This window comes from Gorilla gorilla, chromosome 4 (genome assembly GCF_029281585.2).
Source record: "Gorilla gorilla gorilla isolate KB3781 chromosome 4, NHGRI_mGorGor1-v2.1_pri, whole genome shotgun sequence".
In the NCBI taxonomy this organism is placed as follows: domain Eukaryota; kingdom Metazoa; phylum Chordata; class Mammalia; order Primates; family Hominidae; genus Gorilla; species Gorilla gorilla.
Window position 1 is genome coordinate 41,961,673 of NC_073228.2, and position 20,348 is coordinate 41,982,020.

Below are 20,348 nucleotides of genomic sequence, written 5' to 3' on the forward strand. Positions count from 1 at the left end.
CTGGGCCATCCGGCGTTCTGAACAGATGGCTTTGCCCAGTGTTTTACTCACAGTCCTGAGCTGGGCCGGACGTCCCCAGTGCATCATGTGGTGGTCACAGGGCGCTGCAGTGTGCGTGTGTACGCGCGCACGTGTGGGTCCCCTCCCCCAGGGATGCAGCCAGGCCAGTCTCATTCAGTCTCCTCTTTACTGTGGGTGTGGGTGTCACCGTCACTGCCACAGCCACTGGGAGGGACACACAGCTTTAACCCCCGTGTGCTTAGGGGAAGGGTGGGGGCATTCAGGGTTATAAAACTAACTATATACACAGAAGGTCCTAGGGAGAAAGCCACCCTGAGCACACGTCTGGGCACAGTGGGGGCTGGGGGCTGGAGCTCAGGCAGGAGGGACTAGGCTTGTGGAGGAGCGGGTGGGCATGAGCATGTGAGGACATGCTGGGAGGGCTCAGGAGGTGGCACAGACATTGCCAAGGCCACTGCAGGGCCTCGAGCAGCTTGGCTGGATGGCAAGCTCTCGGTCTAACAAGGTTCTTCCACTTTAGGGTTGGGCCCTGTGAGATCCACCCCCTCCGCCACCGACCTTCAAGCCCCGAGTGGAGGGAGAGGCTGCAGGACCAGCCTCATTCCCCACTCACGGGTGTAACTCCTTTCCCCACTCAGTCCCCAGGTCTGGAAGGCACCCACCCTCTTCCTAACACTTCAACAGGCCAAGGCCAGGGTGCCTTTGTGGGCTGGGGGAATAAGGCAAACGGGACATCCACTTGGAAGGCCTGTGCTGTGGAGGGTGCTGAGGGGGACCCAGTACCCCTGGCAGAAAAGTGACAGCCCTGGTCTCAGAGAGGAGGACTGTCATGGGAAAATGTCTCTGGGACACCCCATCAGGGTGGAGACATCCCCAACCCTCAGGCATCGCCCACAGAGATAGGGAGGCCACCGAGGGGTCTCCACAGAGATGGACTGGCACTTAGGGACCATCACAGACCTATCACCGCAGTGACTTCCATAGAGACAGAACCTGGTCATCAGGGAGAACCCACCCCCTGCTCCCCCAGGAGGATGGTGAGGGGCACCACGGTGGGGGGACCCAGAGGCGGCAGTCCGTCCTCTCAGGTGCAGATGCGCGGCGGCCCTTAGCTGACGCGGTACGTGGACGTGTTCTTGGGCTCCGTGCTGGGCACACACCAGTCGCCGGCCTCCTGGATGGTCTGGTAGTGGCGCCAGGCTGACTTGTTGTAGACAGGCAGGCGCTCCACCGAGTCCGTGGACAGGGCCTGGGGAGTGTCAGGGTCAGCCCCTCCCACCTCCCTGTGCCTTGTCCACTCTTCAGCAGACCACCTCACCCCAGCTCAGCGGCAGCCCAGCTGCCAGACACAGGGGCCTGGAAAGACCACAAAAGGGTGGTCCCTCCTGTGTCCCGCTCCTGCCCATTCAAGCAAGCAGCTCCCTCTAAGGGAGGGAGAGGGAGGGGGAGGAGGCTGGGCTGTGAGACCCTGAGCAAGTCACGGACTCCGGGCCTCAGTCTTCTCCTCTGAACTGAATGGCAAGACCTAGGGTGTCCCCTTCCTTTTGGGTCTAACAAGTCAAGGGTTCCCAGCACAGGGGTCTTAATCATAGACCACAGACTCCCCTAAATTCCCTGACAAGCAGTGCGTGTCTGGGGGTTGAGGGTTCTTCAGGTTGAGGAACTGTAGCTTTGCTTGGATTCTCAGAGTCTGGGGCCAGGGAAGGATTGGGGGGATGGAAAGGAAAGCTCGCAGCTGGCCAAGGCTGCCCAGGTCCTATCAGCAAAGCTCTTCTCCAGCTGGGCTCTGCGGGAAGGGCCCTCACCTTGAGATAGATGACAGCATCAGTCCCAAAGCCTTCCATGGAGAAGAGCTGTAGGTCTCCCTGGAAGTACTTGGCGTAGAGGCGGGAAATGGGGAGCCCGTAACCAAAGCCAGCCTGCAGCGGGGCAGGAAGGCAGTGAGGATGAGGAGGCTGGCAGGGGCCTCCTGGAGCTGCAGGGACTGACGCAGGGAGGGAAGGGTGTGGAGCTGGGGTCACATGGCAGGGGTCCCAGAGCTGGGAGGGGACATGTGGGAGGGGACACTGAGGTAAGAAGCGTGTGTGGGGTGAATGGGGGAATCATGAATGCGGGAGGGAGGCTTGGGCAGGGAGAGGAGTTCCGCTCAGGGGCCAGGAAGTCAGAGCAGGCCCCACAGCTCCTTTGAGTCTCAAGTTTTTTAACAGGGAGGTGCTGACAAGTTGGACAACACCAGGAGAAAGGTAGAAATTGGGGGTTTGGGAGCTACAGAGGAGAGGGAAGATGGGGGAAAGGTGACAGAGAGACATCCGACAGGTGAGATCTGTGCAGACTGGGGAGATGTGGGAGGTGCGGGGGCCCAGATTCAAGACAGGTGACTGTCACAGACGGCCACACAGGAGCTGAGTGAGCAGGGAGATAAGGAAGTGAGTGAGGAGGAGAGAAGCCTCCCTCAGGAGGTGGGAGGGGCTGGGGTGAAGCCATCTCACCAGCGGCGTCCCCCCGGTGCCAGGCTGGGGGGTGGGTGCTGTGGAGTACATGTAGCTGAAGAGTCGCTCAATCTTCCTCAAGGGAACACCCCCACCTCGGTCACTCATCTGGGAGAGATGGGACGTGTCAGGGATTCTTTACAGCTCATTTTCCCCACCCCGTCCAATACCCCTGACCTTCTCATGGTCTTCCCCACCCCCAGGATCTGCCCACCATGTAGGAGAAAAGGAGAGCCCATCTCCTGGCAGGAGGGAAGCCCCCACTACTGCTCCCTGGTCCCCAAGGTCAAAGGGTCACATACCTTGATGGACAGATCTTCCTCGCCCAAGGCCACCATGACCTTGATGGGTGGGAGAATGAGGCTGGACTCATGGCTTTCCACAGTCGCCCGCATGGCATTCTGCGGAGGGGCAGAGGTAAGAGATGCATGGGAGAAGCCAGCCCTACTCACGCTCCCCGCAAAGCACCGGCTCCCAGCCTCCTCACCTTGAAGAGCTCAAAGAGCATGTGGTAGAGGTGGGAGGGGACGTAGACCATGTGAATCGGCTGTTTGGAGTTGGCTGCTACAGGGCAAGTCAAGACCAAGGGTCAGGAAACCGTCAGGAGGTCACTGCTCAACCACCTTACCCAAAGGAGGCACCCCCTCCCACAAAGTTCTAACTGAGTACATGGCTGCCCAGCGAGAGACTAAATCCCCAGCCTCCCTTGAGCTGGGGTAGCTGGTGACTCATGGAAGTGATGCATTCAATTCTTGGGCCCTGCTTTCCACACCCTTGTTCCCTTCCTCCAGGCTAGAACTGAATCAGGGGTGGGGAGCCAGCCCTGACCTGTCCAGCAAGAGGCTGGCGAGAGGGAAACCTCCCTCTTAAGTAAGCCACTGGTATTGGGGTTCTAGGAAAGCAGCCAAGCTGATACACCATGTAACATGCCCCTCCTCCCCACCCCTGTTGAGTTACCCCATTTTATTTCCTTCCTGTCACTTGTCATGATCTGAGATAGTCTTGTTTATTTACTTGTTAATTGGCTGAAGGCTCCATTCTGCAATCTCCCTAGCACCAAAAATGTAAGGTCCACAAGAACGGGGACCATTTCTGTCTTGCTTACTCTTTCATTCATTCGTTCACTCAATTTCTTATTTGTTTGAGATGAAGTCTTGCTCTGTCACCCAGGCTGGAGTGCAGTGGTAGGATCTCAGCTCACTGCAGTCTCAGCCTCCCAGGTTCAAGTGATTCTCCTGTCTCAGCCTCCCAAGTAGCTGGGATTATAAGCATGTGCCATCACGCCCGGCTAATTTTTGTATTTTTAGTAGAGACAGGGTTTCACCATGTTGCCCAGGCTGGTCTCAAACTCCTGACCTCAAGTGATTGGCCTGCCTTAGCTTCCCAAAGTGCTGAGATTACAGGTGTGAGCCACTGTGCCCAGCCCAAATATTTATCAAATGAATTAATAATAAATAATAACTGCTTCTCCCCTGTCTAGAAAACAGTCCATCTCCTGACTCCCCGTCTCACCTTGCCCTGCCATGTCCTCAGCCCCAAGACAGACACACACACAGCCCCGCTCACTCACCATTGATCTCCTGGATCTCCAGGTCAGGTGAGGCCATGTAATACTTGTCACACAGGAGCTTAGCCATGTCGTAGGCATCTGAGAGAAGATGGAGTCATTCAGGGCATGGGTGGCCCACCCAGCAGGCAGTCCTCTTGACATTGACACTGAGGACCACCAGCATTAAACCCATGGCACCCCTTACTGAGGAACGAGTCACCCTCTGGCCAGGTAAGCTTTTGGAGGGGTCCCTGGGGCTCCTCTGCGGGCCAGACACCGTGGGAATGGCTCACCTTTGACCACCTCAGAGACGTTGCAGTTGGGGTCGATGCTGCCAATGTGTTTGGGATGGGCTGGGTTGGTGCTGCCATCAAAGATGAGGGCTGCAGGCAGGCAGGGAGGATGCTGTTGGCTGGGCTGCAGTCTGTCCCAGTGCTCCCTCTTCCCCCGGGCTCTCCTCCTCTCTCTACTTTCACCTCCAATGCCTCTGTAGGCTCCAGTCCTAAAGCTGCCCCGCTCTCCCACTTCTGTCCTCCCTTCCCTGACCCCTCCAGCCCTGGCTTAGGCTGTTTTTAAACCTTTGCAAACCTGAAACAGACGTCTTTTCAGAGGTCTCTCCCCACATCACATCTCCACATTGCATTTATTCTTTTCTTTGACTATAACATTCTAAGAGAACTCTTACCACCTTGCTTTGGAAATTATTTGAGCATGAGGAACTTGTTTAATTTATGACTGGCTACAACTTCTCAAAAATCATAGTGAATCCTCCTGGAATAAGAAACTCTAAACAACAAATTGTTTTTGAACATAATGAGAGTTTTTATAAATACTAAATTAAACATTCTTTTAAAGATGTGACATAATTTTACATTTTGCAAACATTGAAAACAAAATGTTTTTGAAATGGAAAATGAATGAGAAAGAAAAATTTTATTTTTCCATGTTGGAGCCATTAACTCCATAGTTACTGGAGTAACTATTCAAAGACTCCCTTTGTGGGGTTCTGAAGAGTGGTCTAGGTCCCCTCAGCAGCCCGGCCCTGGGCCCCAGCACCGCCCCCGCCACCGCCCGCTCCCCGCCGTGGCCGGCACCCACTGTGCTGGTTGATGAGCATGCGGATGGAGATGCGGCTGAGGTAGAAGCGGTCCAGGAAGTACTGGATGTTCTGGTTGGAGACGGGGTCATCGCCGTAGGTGTCCTTGTACTCAAGCACGCCTTGTGCCATGGTGGGCACCACGTCGTTGTGCCGGTTCCGGATGGTGACCAGGGCGTCAGTGAACCTGTGGGGCAGGGCAGGTGTTCACATGGGACACCCCCAGACTCTCCTCCGCTTCTGACTCCCCTCTCCACAGTGTCTTCACCCGCTCTACCCTTCCCAATCCGATGGACTCCCAGTGCCCTCCCTGCTCCTCCCAAAGCCCACTCTGATCTTTTAGCTGCCTGCCGGCAGGCTTCCCACTTGAAAGCCAAGAGTTCTCATCCTCCCCAGGGCAGGGCCTGGGTCTTGCCCACCGGGCTCAGGGAACAGTGAGAATGGAGTCCATGTCTCTCCCATCAAACTTGGGGCTCCCTGAAGCAGAGTCTGTCTCCCCCCTCAGACTGGATGTTTCTGAAGGCAGGGGTCTTTTCTTCCATCCTGCTGTACTTCCGCCCCAGGGGCTGCAACCCCAGATGCCCCTGGCCAACACCTGCCTTCCTGCCCCACCCAGGGCCCCCACTCACTGGCTCAGGGTGCGATGGTCCTCGGGATCCTTGTCCAGGAACTCCATGATGTCCAGGAGGCTCTGGACATACCTGTGCGGGGGTGGGAGGGGACACAGCCTCAGCTTCAGGTGGCTAGCCCCTCCTCATCCACTTCAGCTGGGCCTCGCTCTTGTCCTGCTCCTACGCGGGCCCCACACAGAGCTGCCAACAAGCCGCCTCACTATTTTTCTCCATCCATTTCATTTGTATGTGAGTCTCCCTGACAACCCAGTCAGTTATGCAAGAAAACTTCAAATTTGCTGGTCCCCCGTTTAGCACCTTTGCTTTGGAATCCTAGAATAGTCCTCTCAGAAGGGGCTTGGAGATGATCCCATCCAAGAGGCCTCACAGATCAGGAGACTGAGGCTGAGATGGGGCAGGGAGACTGGACCTAGCGCCTGCAGTGGGGGAAGGCAGGGAGGTGCATCAACTTCTCTGAGCCCCAGTGTGGAAACAGCTCCTAATGTTTCTCCCCCCCGGGGTGTTGTTGCATCCAGTGGGCACAACGGCAGAGGGGCCAGCACAGGGCCTCCCGGAGTGACCCCCGGCAGAGGGGACAGCACAGGGCCTCCCAGAGTGACCCCTGAGCTAGGGTGATCTGGGCCAGGCACCTGCCTAGGCAATTGGATTCTAAAATGGCAGGTGGGAAGGACCCAAAGGTGGGGTGGGCGTGCCTGGCTCTGTCCCCAGGTGGGGCTGGGGCCCATGGAGAGTCCAGAGAAGCTCACTCTACTGCAAAAGGCCAGGTAGCAGTGGGTGATGCCCTGCCACCTCCTTCCATCTACAGGCCTGATGGGGAGGCCAGTTTTCCCTGGGCTATGAGAAGAGCTTGATGCTCTAAAAGGAGCATCAAGAATTCCTGAACTTAGCCAGGTGTGGTGGCTCACACCTATAATCCCAGCACTCTGGGAGGCTGAGGTGGGCGAATCATCTGAGGTCAGGAGTTCAAGACCAGCCTGGCCAACATGGCAAAAACCTGTCTCTACTAAAAATGCAAAAATTAGCTGGGCATGGTGGTGCATGCCTGTAATCCCAGCTACTCGGGAGGCTGAGGTAGGAGAATCACTTGAACTTGGGAGGCAATGGTTGCAGTGAGCTGAGATCGCTCTATTGCACTCCAGCCTGGGTGACAGAGCAAGACTCTGTCCCCCCCAAAAATAAGCCTTGAACTCAGGGACAGCAGCAGGCCTCCTTCTGCAAGGGAGTCAGGCCCACCTGTGGTGGCAGATGGTACCAAGCTGGAGCCACTGTGCCCCATGCCCTGGGGAGCCATGACCTGTTTCCCTGCTAACATGCCCAGTCTGTGGCTTGTTCCTTTGGGGAAGGCAGGAAGAGCCTCTTTCTGGCAGAAACACTTATAACCAGGAGGAAGCGGGGGGCTACCTAGAGCCCTGCAGCGCCAAGGGCCCCAGGGGCCCAACAGTATTTCTAGAAAAGGCCCCTCCACACGAGGACTCATTCCCACGTCCACAGTGCTCTGGCCTTCACTGTAACCTGTAACAGGTAGACAGGCAGGAATCAGCCCCACGCACAGCCTCCCCCAGGGAGGCGTAAGCAGCCCCATAGCTAGTAAGTGGGATGATGAAGCCCCCGAGTCTCCAGCACTCTTGCCACTCCAGAGTGCTGATTCTGCTCGACTCTCACCTCCACGCTTCTGTTCACACAGTGCCCTCTGCTAGGAATGCTCTTCCCCTTAAACCTAGTATTGCTGCTCTTCTCGCTCTTGCCTGACAGAGAAGAGAGTGAAAGAACCAGCTCTGGACCCAGACCTGGCTCTTTAAGCACTTGGAGCTGTGTGGCCCTGGGTAAGTCACGGAACCTCTCTGGGCCTGAGTTTGCTCATTAGGAAAATGGGGATTGTTATATCTATTTATTACTGCTTTGTGGTGAGAATTCCATGTGATGATTAGCACAGTGCCTAGCACATAGTGAGCACTCTCCAAATGCTTGCTCTTATTGTGGCTGGTGGCTCAAACACTGTCAACAGCTGCATGCATCCTCTGAGCCCCCAGGCAGCATCTGATACTCTCCCACTGCTTGTAGGCTCTGAATCACAGCATGTTGGAGCCCCTATGCCCTGGAGACCTGCCCCACTGCCACACGAAGGGGGCTGTCTCAGGCCCAGAGCTCACCGCCCACCCCTCCCTACCCAGAGCTCTGCACAGAGCCCGATAGGAGGAGCTGTGGCTGCTGATGGGGCTGGGGGCCCCGACAGCAGAAGAGATCAGCCTTTCTCTCAGCCCCCATCACCATCCCTGCCACCCCAGCAGACAATCAGGCTGGCACTCCGAAGACCTCACCTGTCTCCCTGGAGAATAACATAGCGACCACTAACACCCACTTGTGCCGAGTCCCACACAGGGTCTCTCACCTGCCAACAGCCTTGATGAGCACAAGGTATTTCCCTGTTTTTGCAGACAACGAGACCAGCACTGAGAGGTTAGTGATATGCCCCAACCACACAGTAAGCAGCAGGTTGGGATTCAAACCTAGCTCTTGCAGACTCCAAGTCTACACCACGTGGCCAACGGCCGACACTGGCCCTGACGGTGATGCCGCTGCTGATGGTGATGGTGGCATTTACTGGGTACCAATAGCCAGGTCCACCCTGTGCTTCCCTCCTGCCCCACTTTCACCTCCGCAAGAACCCCAGAGGTGGGCGCTACTGCTGGACCCATTTTACAGATGAGGAAGTTAACACACAGAGCTGAGATTCTCTCATCCAGGCCTAGTGGCTCCGAATCCCTTGCTCCCTAAATGCACCCAAAATAGACCTTCATGCTCATATGATTCTTAGGGGAGAGAGAGCCCGCACACAGGCAGTGGTAGGGGCAGGTGGGGAGAGGAGGGGGAGGAGACCCACTGCAGAGTGGGGCCTGAGGCCCCTTCCCAGGAGGCAGGTGGGGATGAAGCGGGTGGGAGCTGGGAGGCTAAGCCACTTCCTGACTGTGCTGGGCAGTGGGTGAGGGTGGGCATGGTCAAAGTCCCAGTCTCACTTAGGGAGAGTGCCCCAGCTGCTGGCACCACCCCTTTTGTGGCTGCTCAACAACCCTAGAGGGCAGGAATGGGGCCTGGTCACATGGCCACTGAAGTGGAGCAAAGGGCACCGGCATGGAGTGACAGTGGGCAGCGCCTGCCAGCCTCCCTCACAGGGCCAGGGCTCCTCCAGGGCAAGGGGCCCGGGCTACTCTTGGAATGGAGGGGAGAGGATGAGGATTTTCCCAGAGGTCCCTGGCCTTGCCCTGAAGCCCCTCAGGGGCCTGGTGCACCAAATGTCAACCTTGGGCCGGTTCTTGGTCCTAAGAAGAGAGATTGGGGACGAGTGGCGCTGGCCTCTGGGCTGCCCACCCCTTGCAGGCCAGAGAGAGAACTGGGCTTATTATAAGGGAGGCCTGAAGCAGTGGTGCAGTGACAGACAGGCACCAACAGGCGGGAGAGGCATTGCCCCCACCCCTCCCCAGGACCTGCAGGGAGGCTGGGGTCTCTGGGCCTGCTGACCTCTGCAGTAATCAAGGCCCCCAGGAGTCCCTTAGTGAGATCCGGAGCTCCCAAGCCCAGCCCAAGGTAATGTGGAGATCCACCCAAACCCTGCTTTCCAGGGCTCCAGAGCCAGTCCAGAGCCCCAGGATTGAGAAGAAGGAGGGGTGGATGCAGGCAGAAGCCAGGAGGCTTGCTGAGAGTGTGGGGCTGATAATGGGCGGTGGGGGCGGGAGGAGAGGGTGAGTGAGTGGGAGGAGGGCCCTGCAGCCCTGTGTGGGAGCAGAGGGGGTGCTGAGCCAGCGGGGGAGTGTGTGTAATTGTGTGCATGTGGCATGTGCGTGCCTGTGGGTGTGTGCGAGGGTGTGCCCTGTGCACTCGTATCCACAGCTGCTGGGGAGCAGGGTGTAAACAAGGCAAAGGCTGGGGAGGAGGGTGCTCGCTGCACTTGGGGGAGAGGTGGCGGTGTCCCGCCTCTGGAGCCTCTGAGCCAGGCAGGTTTGGGTTCCGCTGCTGATTGTGCTCTAAAGAGGCCACCGAGTCCCTCAGGTCCCCATTTGCAAAATGGGGTTCACGGGAGTTAAGCACCTCGTGGGCCTGGGTGTACAGAAAAGGAGATGATGCCTCGAGTACATGTGCAGTAAGTGGTCGGTCCTGCTCGGTCATGCAAGGAGCAGCTGACGGGTTTGGAGAGCTCGTGTGGCTTTAGCAGGTCCTGGGCACCCAAGCCACACCCCCTGTATGGGGTCCACACACCTTGCTGACGGGCAAGGGAAGTTTGTGCCAAGGTGCCGGCCATATCGCCTCCCACCTACAGCCCCCACAAAGAGCCTGTTAGTGACAGCAGTGAGTCATTGTCATTTGATTCTACTCTGCAGCTCCTGCTTAACCCTGCATTTTCTGGAAGCACATCCCCACAGACTCCACGCCTGGAGAGGAGCCGGGGTTGTCCCTTTCTGTCTCTAACAACACCGGCTGTCAACAATTTTGTAAAGTGAGTTCTGCTCTCCCACAGACTTGCACCATGAACTTGGAAATCTCTGACTCCACATCACTGCCCAGAGTGCAGGCTCCCTCCTTTCCCTTCAAGAATCCAGTCTCCAAATCCAACAGCTGGGTTCGAATCCCAATTCCACCACCTAGTCCCTGAGTGATCTCAGATAAGGTTCTTCACCTCTCTGAACCTCAGTTTCTCATCTAGAAAATGGGATGATAGCAAAGACTACCTCATAAGGTTGTGAAGATGAAATGAGTTAATACGCGTAGACACTTAGGACAGCTCCTGGGACACAGCCAGCCTTTGGAGGTGTTTGCTTTTGTTATTATCATGATTTATTACTACCTTGCCCAAGAAGCCACACCACAATTACATCCTCTGTGGGCTGGAGGTGTTGCTGCCCGGCAGCCTGGGGACATGGCTTGTATTGGTAGAGTTCTGCACACTTTTCACATCTAGCACTGGCCTTTGGCCCTTACAAACACAATGGGTCCCCATTTTACACATGAGGAAGCTGAGGCTCAGAGATGCCATGTGGCTTGCCCAGGATGAAGCTTCAAAGTCACACATGCTGAGGCCAAACCTGGGACTTTCCCTCCCCGTCCAGTCTCCACCAAAACAGGGCCCACTATCACAAGTCTGTTCAGTTGAAATAATGTGTCAGGTTTATTTAGAACCAGGAATTCTCACCTTGCCCAGTGACTCTGCCTAGAACCTCTCCCCAGCTGAGTAGAAACTCCATTTCTATGACCACAGATGAACCATGACCACTAATAACTGCATCTGCCGAGGGCTCTTGTGTTTTCCAGAAAGGAGGGTTTGCTCCTTACTCATCAGACTTAGGCTAGAGGCCCTCTTGCCAAGCTCCCTGGTAAAGTCTCCCTGCTCCTCTCAGGCACCTAGAACCTGCCCATCTCCATCATTCCAGCTGGCAGGCTGTTGCTCCTGGAGAAAGAGGTCTCCACTCTCTTACAGGCAGCCACCTCAACCCTGTCGGGAAGTCCTTCTTGTCTTCACACCTCAGTCTCTCTTGCTGTAGCCAATGCTCATTCTCTCTGGAAACATTCTTGGCAGGCCGTCTCTTCAGCGCGTTGGGATGCTTTAGCAATCCCTCGGCCTGCTCTCCTCTAAGCTGAATCTTTCTTTCTTTCTTTTATTTTTGAGACGGAGTCTCGCTCTGTCGCCCAGGCTGGAGTGCAGTGGCGCAATCTCAGCTCACTGCAAGCTCCGCCTCCCAGGTTCACGCCATTCTCCTGCCTCAGCCTCCCGAGTAGCTGGGACTACAGGTGCCCGCCACCGCGCCCAGCTAATTTTTTATATTTTTAGTAGAGATGGAGTTTCACCGTGTTAGCCATGATGGTCTCGATCTCCTGACCTTGTGATCCGCCCGCCTCGGCCTCCCAAAGTGCTGGGATTACAGGCGTGAGCCACCGCGCCTGGCCTAAGCTGAATCCTTCATTGAGGAAGTGTTCTCTCTTGTCTAACTTCATTCCCTCCTGCTGTTACTTGACATTACTTGCAAGCTTTGCGGAAGAATAAGTCAGGCCAACCTCTTATCTGTGTCACTGAGTTTCAGGAAGGGACTCTGCAGGGGCCCCTGGGGGAGACATGGGAAGCTCAGCAGCCCCCTGCCCTCCTCCTGCATCCCTCAGCTCTCCCAGGAACACGGTGTCCAGGGAGGGGCCTGAGAAGTCCTGCCCTGGAGTCAGGGACCAGGTGGAGAGGCAGCCAGGTCAGGCAGCCGGATAGAGCCGGAGGAGGGCCAGGGAGAACAGATGGTACCTTCTGTCTCCTTCCCACCACTCCACACCACCCACGGTGGGAAGTGTTGGTTGGCTCAGAGGTCCTGGACCTCCGAGAGGCAGGGCACAGCAAGGGGTGACCTGGTCGGGCTCCATGAAAATCAGGCTCTGTGCCTCATGCCTCCACCCCTTCCTCACAGCCCACACTAACAGCACAATCTCCAGAAAGTCAGTTCTCAGCTACCTTAGCCAGGCCCCTTCCTGTCTCCACACCTTTGCCCAGGCTATTCCTTTAGCCTGGAATGCCCTTCCCTTCCTTTTAGCTCTCAGCTTGCCTAGGTACCCTGTAAGGTCCAGTGACAAGTCACCTCCTCTGCATGTCCATAGCAACTGCCCCACAACGTGTCATTCAACCAACATTCATGGTGCACCCACTACACCCCTAGCCTTGTGTGTACAACACTGCCCCTCACCATATCTCATTTAATTAGAATAAGCCCCATATCCACAGGTCCGTGCACAGAAAACAGCGCTGGAAAGGCACCACTACATCTGACGAAACTGAACTGTGTTCGGTTAGGGGGTGGAGGGGAGTGGTTGGCATTTTCTTCTATCTCCTATTGTGCATTTTCCAAGTGTCAAGTGAACCTGTTAGACTTCCACAATGAGGGAAAAATATCAGTGTTCTTTTAAAATAATGTTTGGATTCCTAATTTAAATAAAACGAACTCTTCGGCAGCTCCCTGCTCCTAGCACTATGTTGGACTCAGTTCACCCTGCCTGGGTGAGTATTATTTTTCCCTCAAGATCCCAGGCCTCTGAGGGCAGCTGCTGTGACTTCGCATGGCTTTGAGCTCAGAATACATGTGGGCACGTGCTCCTGAGTCTACAAGGAAATCACAACTATATCATACTGCAAGTCCAAAAGAACCAGCCCAAGATTTCTGCAAGGGTGCCACCAAAGTCAATGAGGATTAGCTATTTACATGCCCAGTGACAAGGGACACCCTTGTTTATTTTTCACGTGACTGGCCTTTGGCTAATTTCATCCAGTTACTTAACTTGAGTTCTTGAGTGAACTCTGCTGAGCCTTTCCCTCTGTTCCTGCTGCAGTGCGCGATAAACGTTTGGTCTTTGCCCCTCCAAAGCTCTTCGGGAAGGTACTGTGCCATCCTTGTGTGTATCTGAGTATTTTCCAACATCCAAAACAGTCTGTCTTGCAGCTTGGGTTATATAATGTATTTGAAAACTTACTTCTTGTTTCTGCTTCCCAAAAAGTTACCCCCAAATAAATACTGCCTAACAGCTACTGGAGTTCCAGGTCTGGGCTGCTGGCTAATGCTGACATCAGCCTGAATTGGGGTTTTGGCTGTGAAAACCATGCTTTCCTAGGTGGATCCTGTGTTTCCAGAGAAAGGTGGGTGGTAAGAAGAGGGCTAGACACAGAGACTAGGAGCTTGACCTCAGTCCTGCTCTGGCCTCAGATTCCCACGTGACCCTAGGCAACTCCAAGCGCTTGGGGCTTTGGTGTCTCCTGTCTGTCCCCACCCCACCCTCAAAGCTGCTAAAAGCTTGGAGACGCCATCCCTGAGCCCAGGGACACTGGCGTGTGCAGGCGCAGGGACTGAGTGGGAGGTGCAGGGACTGAGCCAGGGGTCTCACCAGCTCTGCACCAGCTGCACAGAGGGTGTGCTCAGCACTCGGTCAGGAAGCAGGTTGATCTCTTTCATGATGTTGGCCAGGCGCACAGGCAGCTCCTGCCTGAGGAAGGTGAAGGAGGTTTTCTCACAGGCATTGCTGGATCCTGGCAGGAGAAAGAGGGGTGAGCCACAGAGCCACAGACTATGAAAGCCAAAGGATGTCTCGGCCAGGTCAGCTAAACCCTTCATTAACTGGGGGCTCAGAGAGCAAGTGACCTGCCTGGGGCAGGCACACAGCAAGGCTCCCCATCCCCTGCAGGGCTCAAACACCTACACCCCGTGCCTAACACTTCAGGAGGTGTCATCCTCTCCTCATCCCCAGCTGAACCCTGCTTGCCTTTAACCACAGTGGACAGGGCCACTCCTGGGCCCATTTGGAGCTGCCTCTGGCCTCAGTCACCTCACTTCTCTTTCCTTCCCTCCCAGCACACTAACTTTGAGGGGCTGATTCCAGGGGGCAAAGGAGCCTGGGAAACCCATCCCTACCTAGGACTGGGCTCTGGCTGAGGGGGGCTATGGCTAGACCACCACTGCAGGCTCCCAGTGTTGTCTCTGGCCAGCCCACCTCACCCAGCCTGGCCTGAATGCCCATGTGGGGCTGCTGTGTCTTAATGCCCATCCGTGGGGCAAACGGGCCTGAGAACAGGAGTCCAAATGCCTCGGTCCTTGTCTGGCATCAAGATGGAAAGGGTGGGGGACCGAATACGGCCTTGGCCCAGGGTCAGGGGCCCTGGTTTCCAGTCCATCAGGCTCTGCTTCCAACTCTGTCACCCAGGCCATGCCATCATCCTTTTGAAGGTCTCAGTTTCCCCCATAGTACTACAAGTTGACCAAACTCTACTGTGAGCCCCCCACAGCTGTGACGTTTCTGTAATTAGGGTGCAGTTTGTGGGGACAGCTGCTGGGGGCTAGGGGTGGCCCCAGGAGGCTTTCCTACATGGGGGAGGCTCAAGACTTAGGCAGGGCAGGGGTGCAGGCAGACAAGTCCTGAGGAACAGGTGCCTTATGTCTCGGCTGCCACCTCCCTGTTCCCGTCTCATCATTGACGCAGCTGCAACCCAAGCTAGGCACTATCAACTCAACTCCTGAGAGACTGCCCCCCACCCCCAGTCCCCAGCTGGCACCATGGAAATACCACATAGACAGACAGGGCCCACACAATGCCCATTTCAGCCGCCACGTTGGCACAGCCTCCCTCCTGCCCCAGGGCCACCCCCAGGATGCTGGTAGTGGGCGATCCTGACCTAGCAGCCCTGGGGCAGCCAAGGGAGGTATAGGCGGCTTGACTCCACATCACGGTGCCTGGGGCCCCTGCCCAGCTGGGGAGGGGCTGCCAGGCCGGAACAGATTTGATCTTCAAGTGTCCTTGCCCACTGGGGCAGCTAGGGTCCAGCTCCTTCTGTGGGTGGATGTCTACCAGTCAGGGCACTGTCTCCCAATGGCATCTTCTGAAAGAGCCCCCTTCCCCAACTGCCCCTGGCTTAATCTCACCCTCTGCCCAGGGGTGTCTGACCCTTCATGCCCAGTCCAGGTCTCTCTCCAGATGGCTGCACCTCTCAACCCTGCCTCCTCACTCCCACCAGCAGACCCCCGGTTTCCTCTGGTGGGAGGAGGGGCCCCTACTCCTCCAGTCATGAGGACAACTCCCATTAACCCTTTAGCGTCTGGATACCACCCTACTCCCTTCCTGCAGTATCACAGCTTCACTGCCCCTTACTCTTCAAGACCCTTCATGAGGCCCACGAAGAAACCTCGGGACCGTCCTTGTAAATGTCCCCCATTCCCATCAGCAGCCCCGTCGAGAGGCCCCGGCCGGTTCCCGCTTCCCCATTAACTCTTTCCTGCCTGTACCCTTCCAAACAACCCTTCTCTGTCACTCGGGGCCTTTCTTCTCCTCCGTCCCCCTAGCCCCCGGCTGCCCCTCCCAGCGCCCCGCGGGCCTCCGCTGCCAGCCGCCTCCCGCCCACTCCGTACCGAAGTCCAGAAACTGCTTCATGGACAGCGGGGACGGGGAGAACTTGCTGAAGTGCTCTATGTACTTGGGCGCCCCTGCCAGGGACGCATTCTTCAGCAGCGCCCACACCCAGCGCATGGCTGCGGCGGCCGCGACTTGGGTTGTGGTCCCCGCGCGGGCAGCGCTCGCGCACCTTTCGGCCCAGCGACGCGGTTCGGCCGCCTCCTCCCTACCCTTGCCCTGGCGGGCATTCCAACGCCCAGCCAATCGGCTCGTCACGGCGCCTCGACGTCGCCAATGGCCACTCACAAACAACTCCGGGCGAACCAATAGCCTTCCGCCCCGGCACGTGGCTTCCCCCGGGCCCGCCCCCTTAACCCAAGCTTTGCCGGCGCGGCCTGTTGTTTTGGGGAGGCCGCGCCGAGATCCCACCTCCCCTGTGTTCACTCCTCCCTTTCCTCCGCGGGGCGAAGCCCGGGTTAACCCCTTCCTTCCCAGAGCCCCGCCAGCCCTTTCGCTTCCTCTTCCACGCCTGCCTTTCCCTTGCTACCCCGTCGTATCTCCTTCACCTGCAGGCTCCTTTTAACCCTTCCTTTCCAGAGTTGTCTAGGTAGCTTTCAACCAATCCCTTTTCTCCAACTCAAAGGTACCTGTTTCACCTGTCATGATCTTTACCTATCCTCCCTTAACGGGTCTTGGGGATTCCCAGTCCGGATGACAGTGACCCAGACTGCGAATATTTGCAAAATTCGGAACCAGGGTGCAAGCCTATACGAATCCGTCCTGTATATGTGCAGCCCACCCGCTTCCACAAAGATCCAAGCGGCTCAGGAAAAGGCGGAGTTTGCTTTTCCAATTGAAAAACATCCAGAGTAAAAACCATCACTACTAGTGGCGGTGGAGGCAGCAGCTATCGTCCATGCCAGTTAACACTTTCATTTTATTATATAGCTCATCTGACCGAACATAAAGCCTTGGACATCTAGCGCGACCACCTGAGAAAGCCAACTCCTTCGCACCGGGCTTCCTTAGAGCAAGATCCCAGGAGGTGAAGTGTCTCTGGGAGGCCCGGAGCCCGTCCTTCATCAGCAGCCCCGCTTCTCTTGGAGAAAATGTGACGCGCCCTCTTGTGGCCGAATGTGGTATCTCCCATCGTGGGCTTAGGGCCCGACCCGCCACTTTGATGCTTTCTTTGCTCGGTGACATTAGCCTAATACGTGTTAGGCTTTATGCTGGGAACAGGGAACACAGACAGGATCAAGAAATGGCCTTTTTCCTCGATGATTTCATTTCTAAGTTTCAGAGATAGCTACATAAGTAAATAATTAGCTATAACTGAATGTGATTGTAATACAGACCTCACAGAGCAAAGCTTCACAAATGGAAGGGCCTCTTAGCTGGATGAATAATAAGCTATATGCCAGGCACTGTTTACAGACATTATCTCATTTAATTCTCTATTTTATTATTCTTAGCCTCATTTCATAGATAAGAAAACCGAGACTCAGGGATCATTCTCAACTGCAAATCTGACCTTATTACTTCCTTGCTCACAGCCTTTCAATGGGCTATTTTTTTTTTTTTTTGAGATGGAGTCTCCCTCTGTCGTCCAAGCTGGAGTGCAGTGGCACAACCTTGGCTCACTGCAAACTCCTCCTCCCAGGTTCAAGCGATTCTCCTGTCTCAGCCTTCCAAGTAGCTGGGATAACAGGCATGTACTACCATGCCTGGCTAATTTTTGTAATTTTAGTAGAGACAGGGTTTCACCATGTTGGCCAGGCTGGTCTCGAATTCCTGACCTCAAGTGATCTGCCCGCCTCAACCTCCCAAAGTGCAGGGATTACAGGTATGAGGCACTGTGCTAGGCCATCAATGGCTCTCTTCTTCTTACTGGAGCCTTTCCGGTTGTCACACAATCAACTTTTGCTTAATTCTCCAGACTCCTCTCTCTACATTCCCCCATGCAGCTCCCAGCCATACCTGTCTGCTGCCTTGAACCAGCCTCTAATCTCTAAGCCACTGCAAATGCATCTCTTCTGTCTGGATCATTCTTTCTTCCCAGCTTCACCTGCCCATTCTTCAGGTCTCAGCTGCTTAGTCATCCCTTCCTCCTGGAAGCCTTCCTTGATCCTACCAAGCTGGGTTATAGGCTCCCTTCAAGGGCTCCTTAGATCTCCTGGTCTTAGCAAATATTCGCAGTCTGGGTCACTGTCATCCAGACTGGGAATCCACAAGACCCCTTAAGAGAGGACAAGGAAAGATCAGGACATGTGAAACAGGTACCTCGTTGAGGAAAGGGATTGGCTGAAAGCTACCTGGACAAATCCAGGAAGGAGGGGTTAAAAGGAGCTGATGGTAGCTCTTATCGATTGAGTGAAAATTGTTTGCCAACTGATCTGTTTTCCTGCTAGACTTTAAGCTCCATGAGGGCAGGGCAGGGGTTGTATCTGTCTTATTCACTGCCCTATCTCTAGCATCAGGCAGTACTCAGCACCTAGTAGGGAGGACAGGGTGAAAAAGAAGACAGGGCAAGCAGGGGAGCATACCACAGAGATATTCCAGAGAACCACCAAACATCCACTGGGCTAGCAATTAGGACGTGATTGATGATGCTGGTGAGTGCAGTTTTCAAGTGCACAGAATAATATATAGAATATTATGTACAAAAAAACCTGGCCCTCACTTTGGGAGGCTGAGGTAGGAGGATTGCTTGAGCCCAGGAGTTCGAGACCAGCCTGGGCAGCATAGCAAGATCTTGTCCCTACAAAAAATATAAAATTAGCTGAGTGTGGTGGCATGTACCTATAGTCCCAGCTACTTGGGAGGCTGAAGTAGGAAGATTGCTTGAGCCCCAGAGGTCAAGGCTGCAGTGAGCCAGAGCCATGATTGTGCCACGGCACTCCAATCTGGGTAACTGACTGAGACCCGGTCTCAAAAAAAAAAAAAAAAAAAGGCTTATTTCTGTGCCTAGCAATAAATGGTAGCTATTGCTGTTATTGTCAAAATTAAAGTAACAAGGAAAAGGTCGTGGCCTCTAAGGCTAGGTGTAGGAGAGGGAAAGAGATTTCCCATGACCCTCACCTTAGGCTGGACTTCCATAATGTGGGCTCTGTGCTTGGATAAGAACTCTTTCTGCAGAGCCTGCTGCAGGGTGCTAACAGCAGTGGTGTGATGTGGTACATCGTAGTCAAGTTTGGTTAGGTGATGCCGAGGTAAACCACACCCCCACCGATTCCCAAATCTCCCACTATATGTACAATGTGGGTTGGTGGGGGGGACTCTCCAAGGAGCTCAAGAAACTTGGCATTGCAGAGGGTTCTTTTACAGTGGGCATTGCTATATTTCTGCCAGTTATGTTTCTTTCATAATATATAGCTTACGCTAGTTCTGAAAATGACCTATCCTCAAGAGTGTGTGTGGCGGGGGGGGTCTTCCTCAAGCAGTGGCTCACAGGAGACTGGGGGGTCTGTGAAACTGGCCAGAGGGATGTGTCAACACCCCTGTCTTAAGCAGGAAGTGGCTGTAAGGACAAGACTGGGCCGAGCTTTGACAACCCACACATGTTATGCCCAAAGAACTGGATCCCAGATTCTAGAAAATAAAGTGTGGTCTCCACTCACTGGGTTCTGAGAGCTTGGCAGCTCCGGGTAGGGGCTAGGGTTTTCCTTGGGAAAGTGGACATTCCATTGTCAGTCACCCTGGGAAGGGGCAAATCCCGGCACAGAAAGTGAGGAGGGGGAAAGGGGCGGACATTGGGCCCAGAACCCTGTTGTGAGCTGAGCGCTGGTGGAGGGAGGTGGGGCAGGCAGCTGCCACCACAAGGAGGCTGGGAGGCACCCAGGCATCAGGTGGGTCTCCCAGAACAGCCTGGGTCTGTGAGCTCTGAGCATATCTGACCTGGCTTCTACCTCTGCGCTTCTCTGGGTAGCAATTTCCAGCCTCCAGTGAAGTCTTGCCAAAGTTCACAGCCTTAAGGAAAATCAACAGAAGGACCTAGGCCACATTCCAGGTCACAGGGGGAACAGCCTTACTCCATTCCCCAGGCCTGTGTGGAGGGGACAAACCGAGGGCAAAGGAGGAAGCTGCTTTGGGAACCCAGGACATGGCAGGAAGCAAAGCGAAGGCTTGATCCACGTGCTGTTGCCATTTAAGCCAGGCGCTCAAACACTCCCAAGGAGCTTCTGAAAGACCAGAGCTCTCAGCTCCTGGAGGCTGGACCTTGTGACAGTTCAGTCTCTGCAGCCTTGGATCAGTGGTTTACCTTCTGATCTCTTATTGGTGCCTGGTGGTGGTTGTGGGGAAACCAAGGCAGAAAAGCAGGCTCTTATCTGAATTCAGCCCGACTAAGGGCTCTCCTCTCTCCACCCTTGCACCCAGCCTCCCTCCACAGCCTGCCAGGACTGCCTGTTCCTACAGTTGAGTAGCTTTTACCTCTTCCCGACCCTGCACGCTGCCATCTCTGCCTGCTCGACCCTCCCCAGGGTCAGCACACTGTCCTCCAAGAAGGCGTTCTGGGTTTCATCCAGGTCTCCCAAGGCTTACCCCTCATCTTCTGTTCTGGATCTCTATGACTGACCCTTAGATGGGAGGATTCCTGAGAGCAGGGGCCAGTGTCACCTCCATCAATCTTTTTATTTTTCTTTGAGACAGAGTCTTGCTCTGTCATTCAGGCT

At 55.2% G+C, this 20,348-nt stretch overlaps 1 protein-coding gene across 3 annotated transcripts; it reads right to left on the bottom strand.

Moving 5' to 3' along the window:
- Positions 1 to 168: 168 nt before the first annotated feature.
- PDK2 (pyruvate dehydrogenase kinase 2) lies at positions 169 to 16,125 on the bottom strand. 3 transcript variants are annotated; one of them, XM_004041320.4, is made up of 11 exons: positions 15,696 to 16,125; positions 13,684 to 13,825; positions 5,785 to 5,856; positions 5,158 to 5,342; positions 4,353 to 4,442; positions 4,081 to 4,158; positions 2,998 to 3,074; positions 2,813 to 2,911; positions 2,511 to 2,618; positions 1,827 to 1,940; positions 169 to 1,270 (listed from the first exon to the last, which is right to left on the bottom strand). In XM_004041320.4, exons 1-11 carry the CDS (start codon positions 15,811 to 15,813, stop codon positions 1,130 to 1,132), a joined length of 1,224 nt encoding a protein of 407 aa, XP_004041368.1. In that variant the 5' UTR covers positions 15,814 to 16,125; the 3' UTR covers positions 169 to 1,129. The 3 variants fall into 3 exon arrangements, with proteins under 3 accessions (XP_004041368.1, XP_055243664.1, XP_063561838.1); XM_055387689.2 differs by lacking the exon at positions 15,696 to 16,125 and adding an exon at positions 15,439 to 15,528; XM_063705768.1 differs by lacking the exon at positions 15,696 to 16,125 and adding an exon at positions 14,966 to 15,333.
- Between the last annotated feature and the right edge of the window lie 4,223 nt (positions 16,126 to 20,348).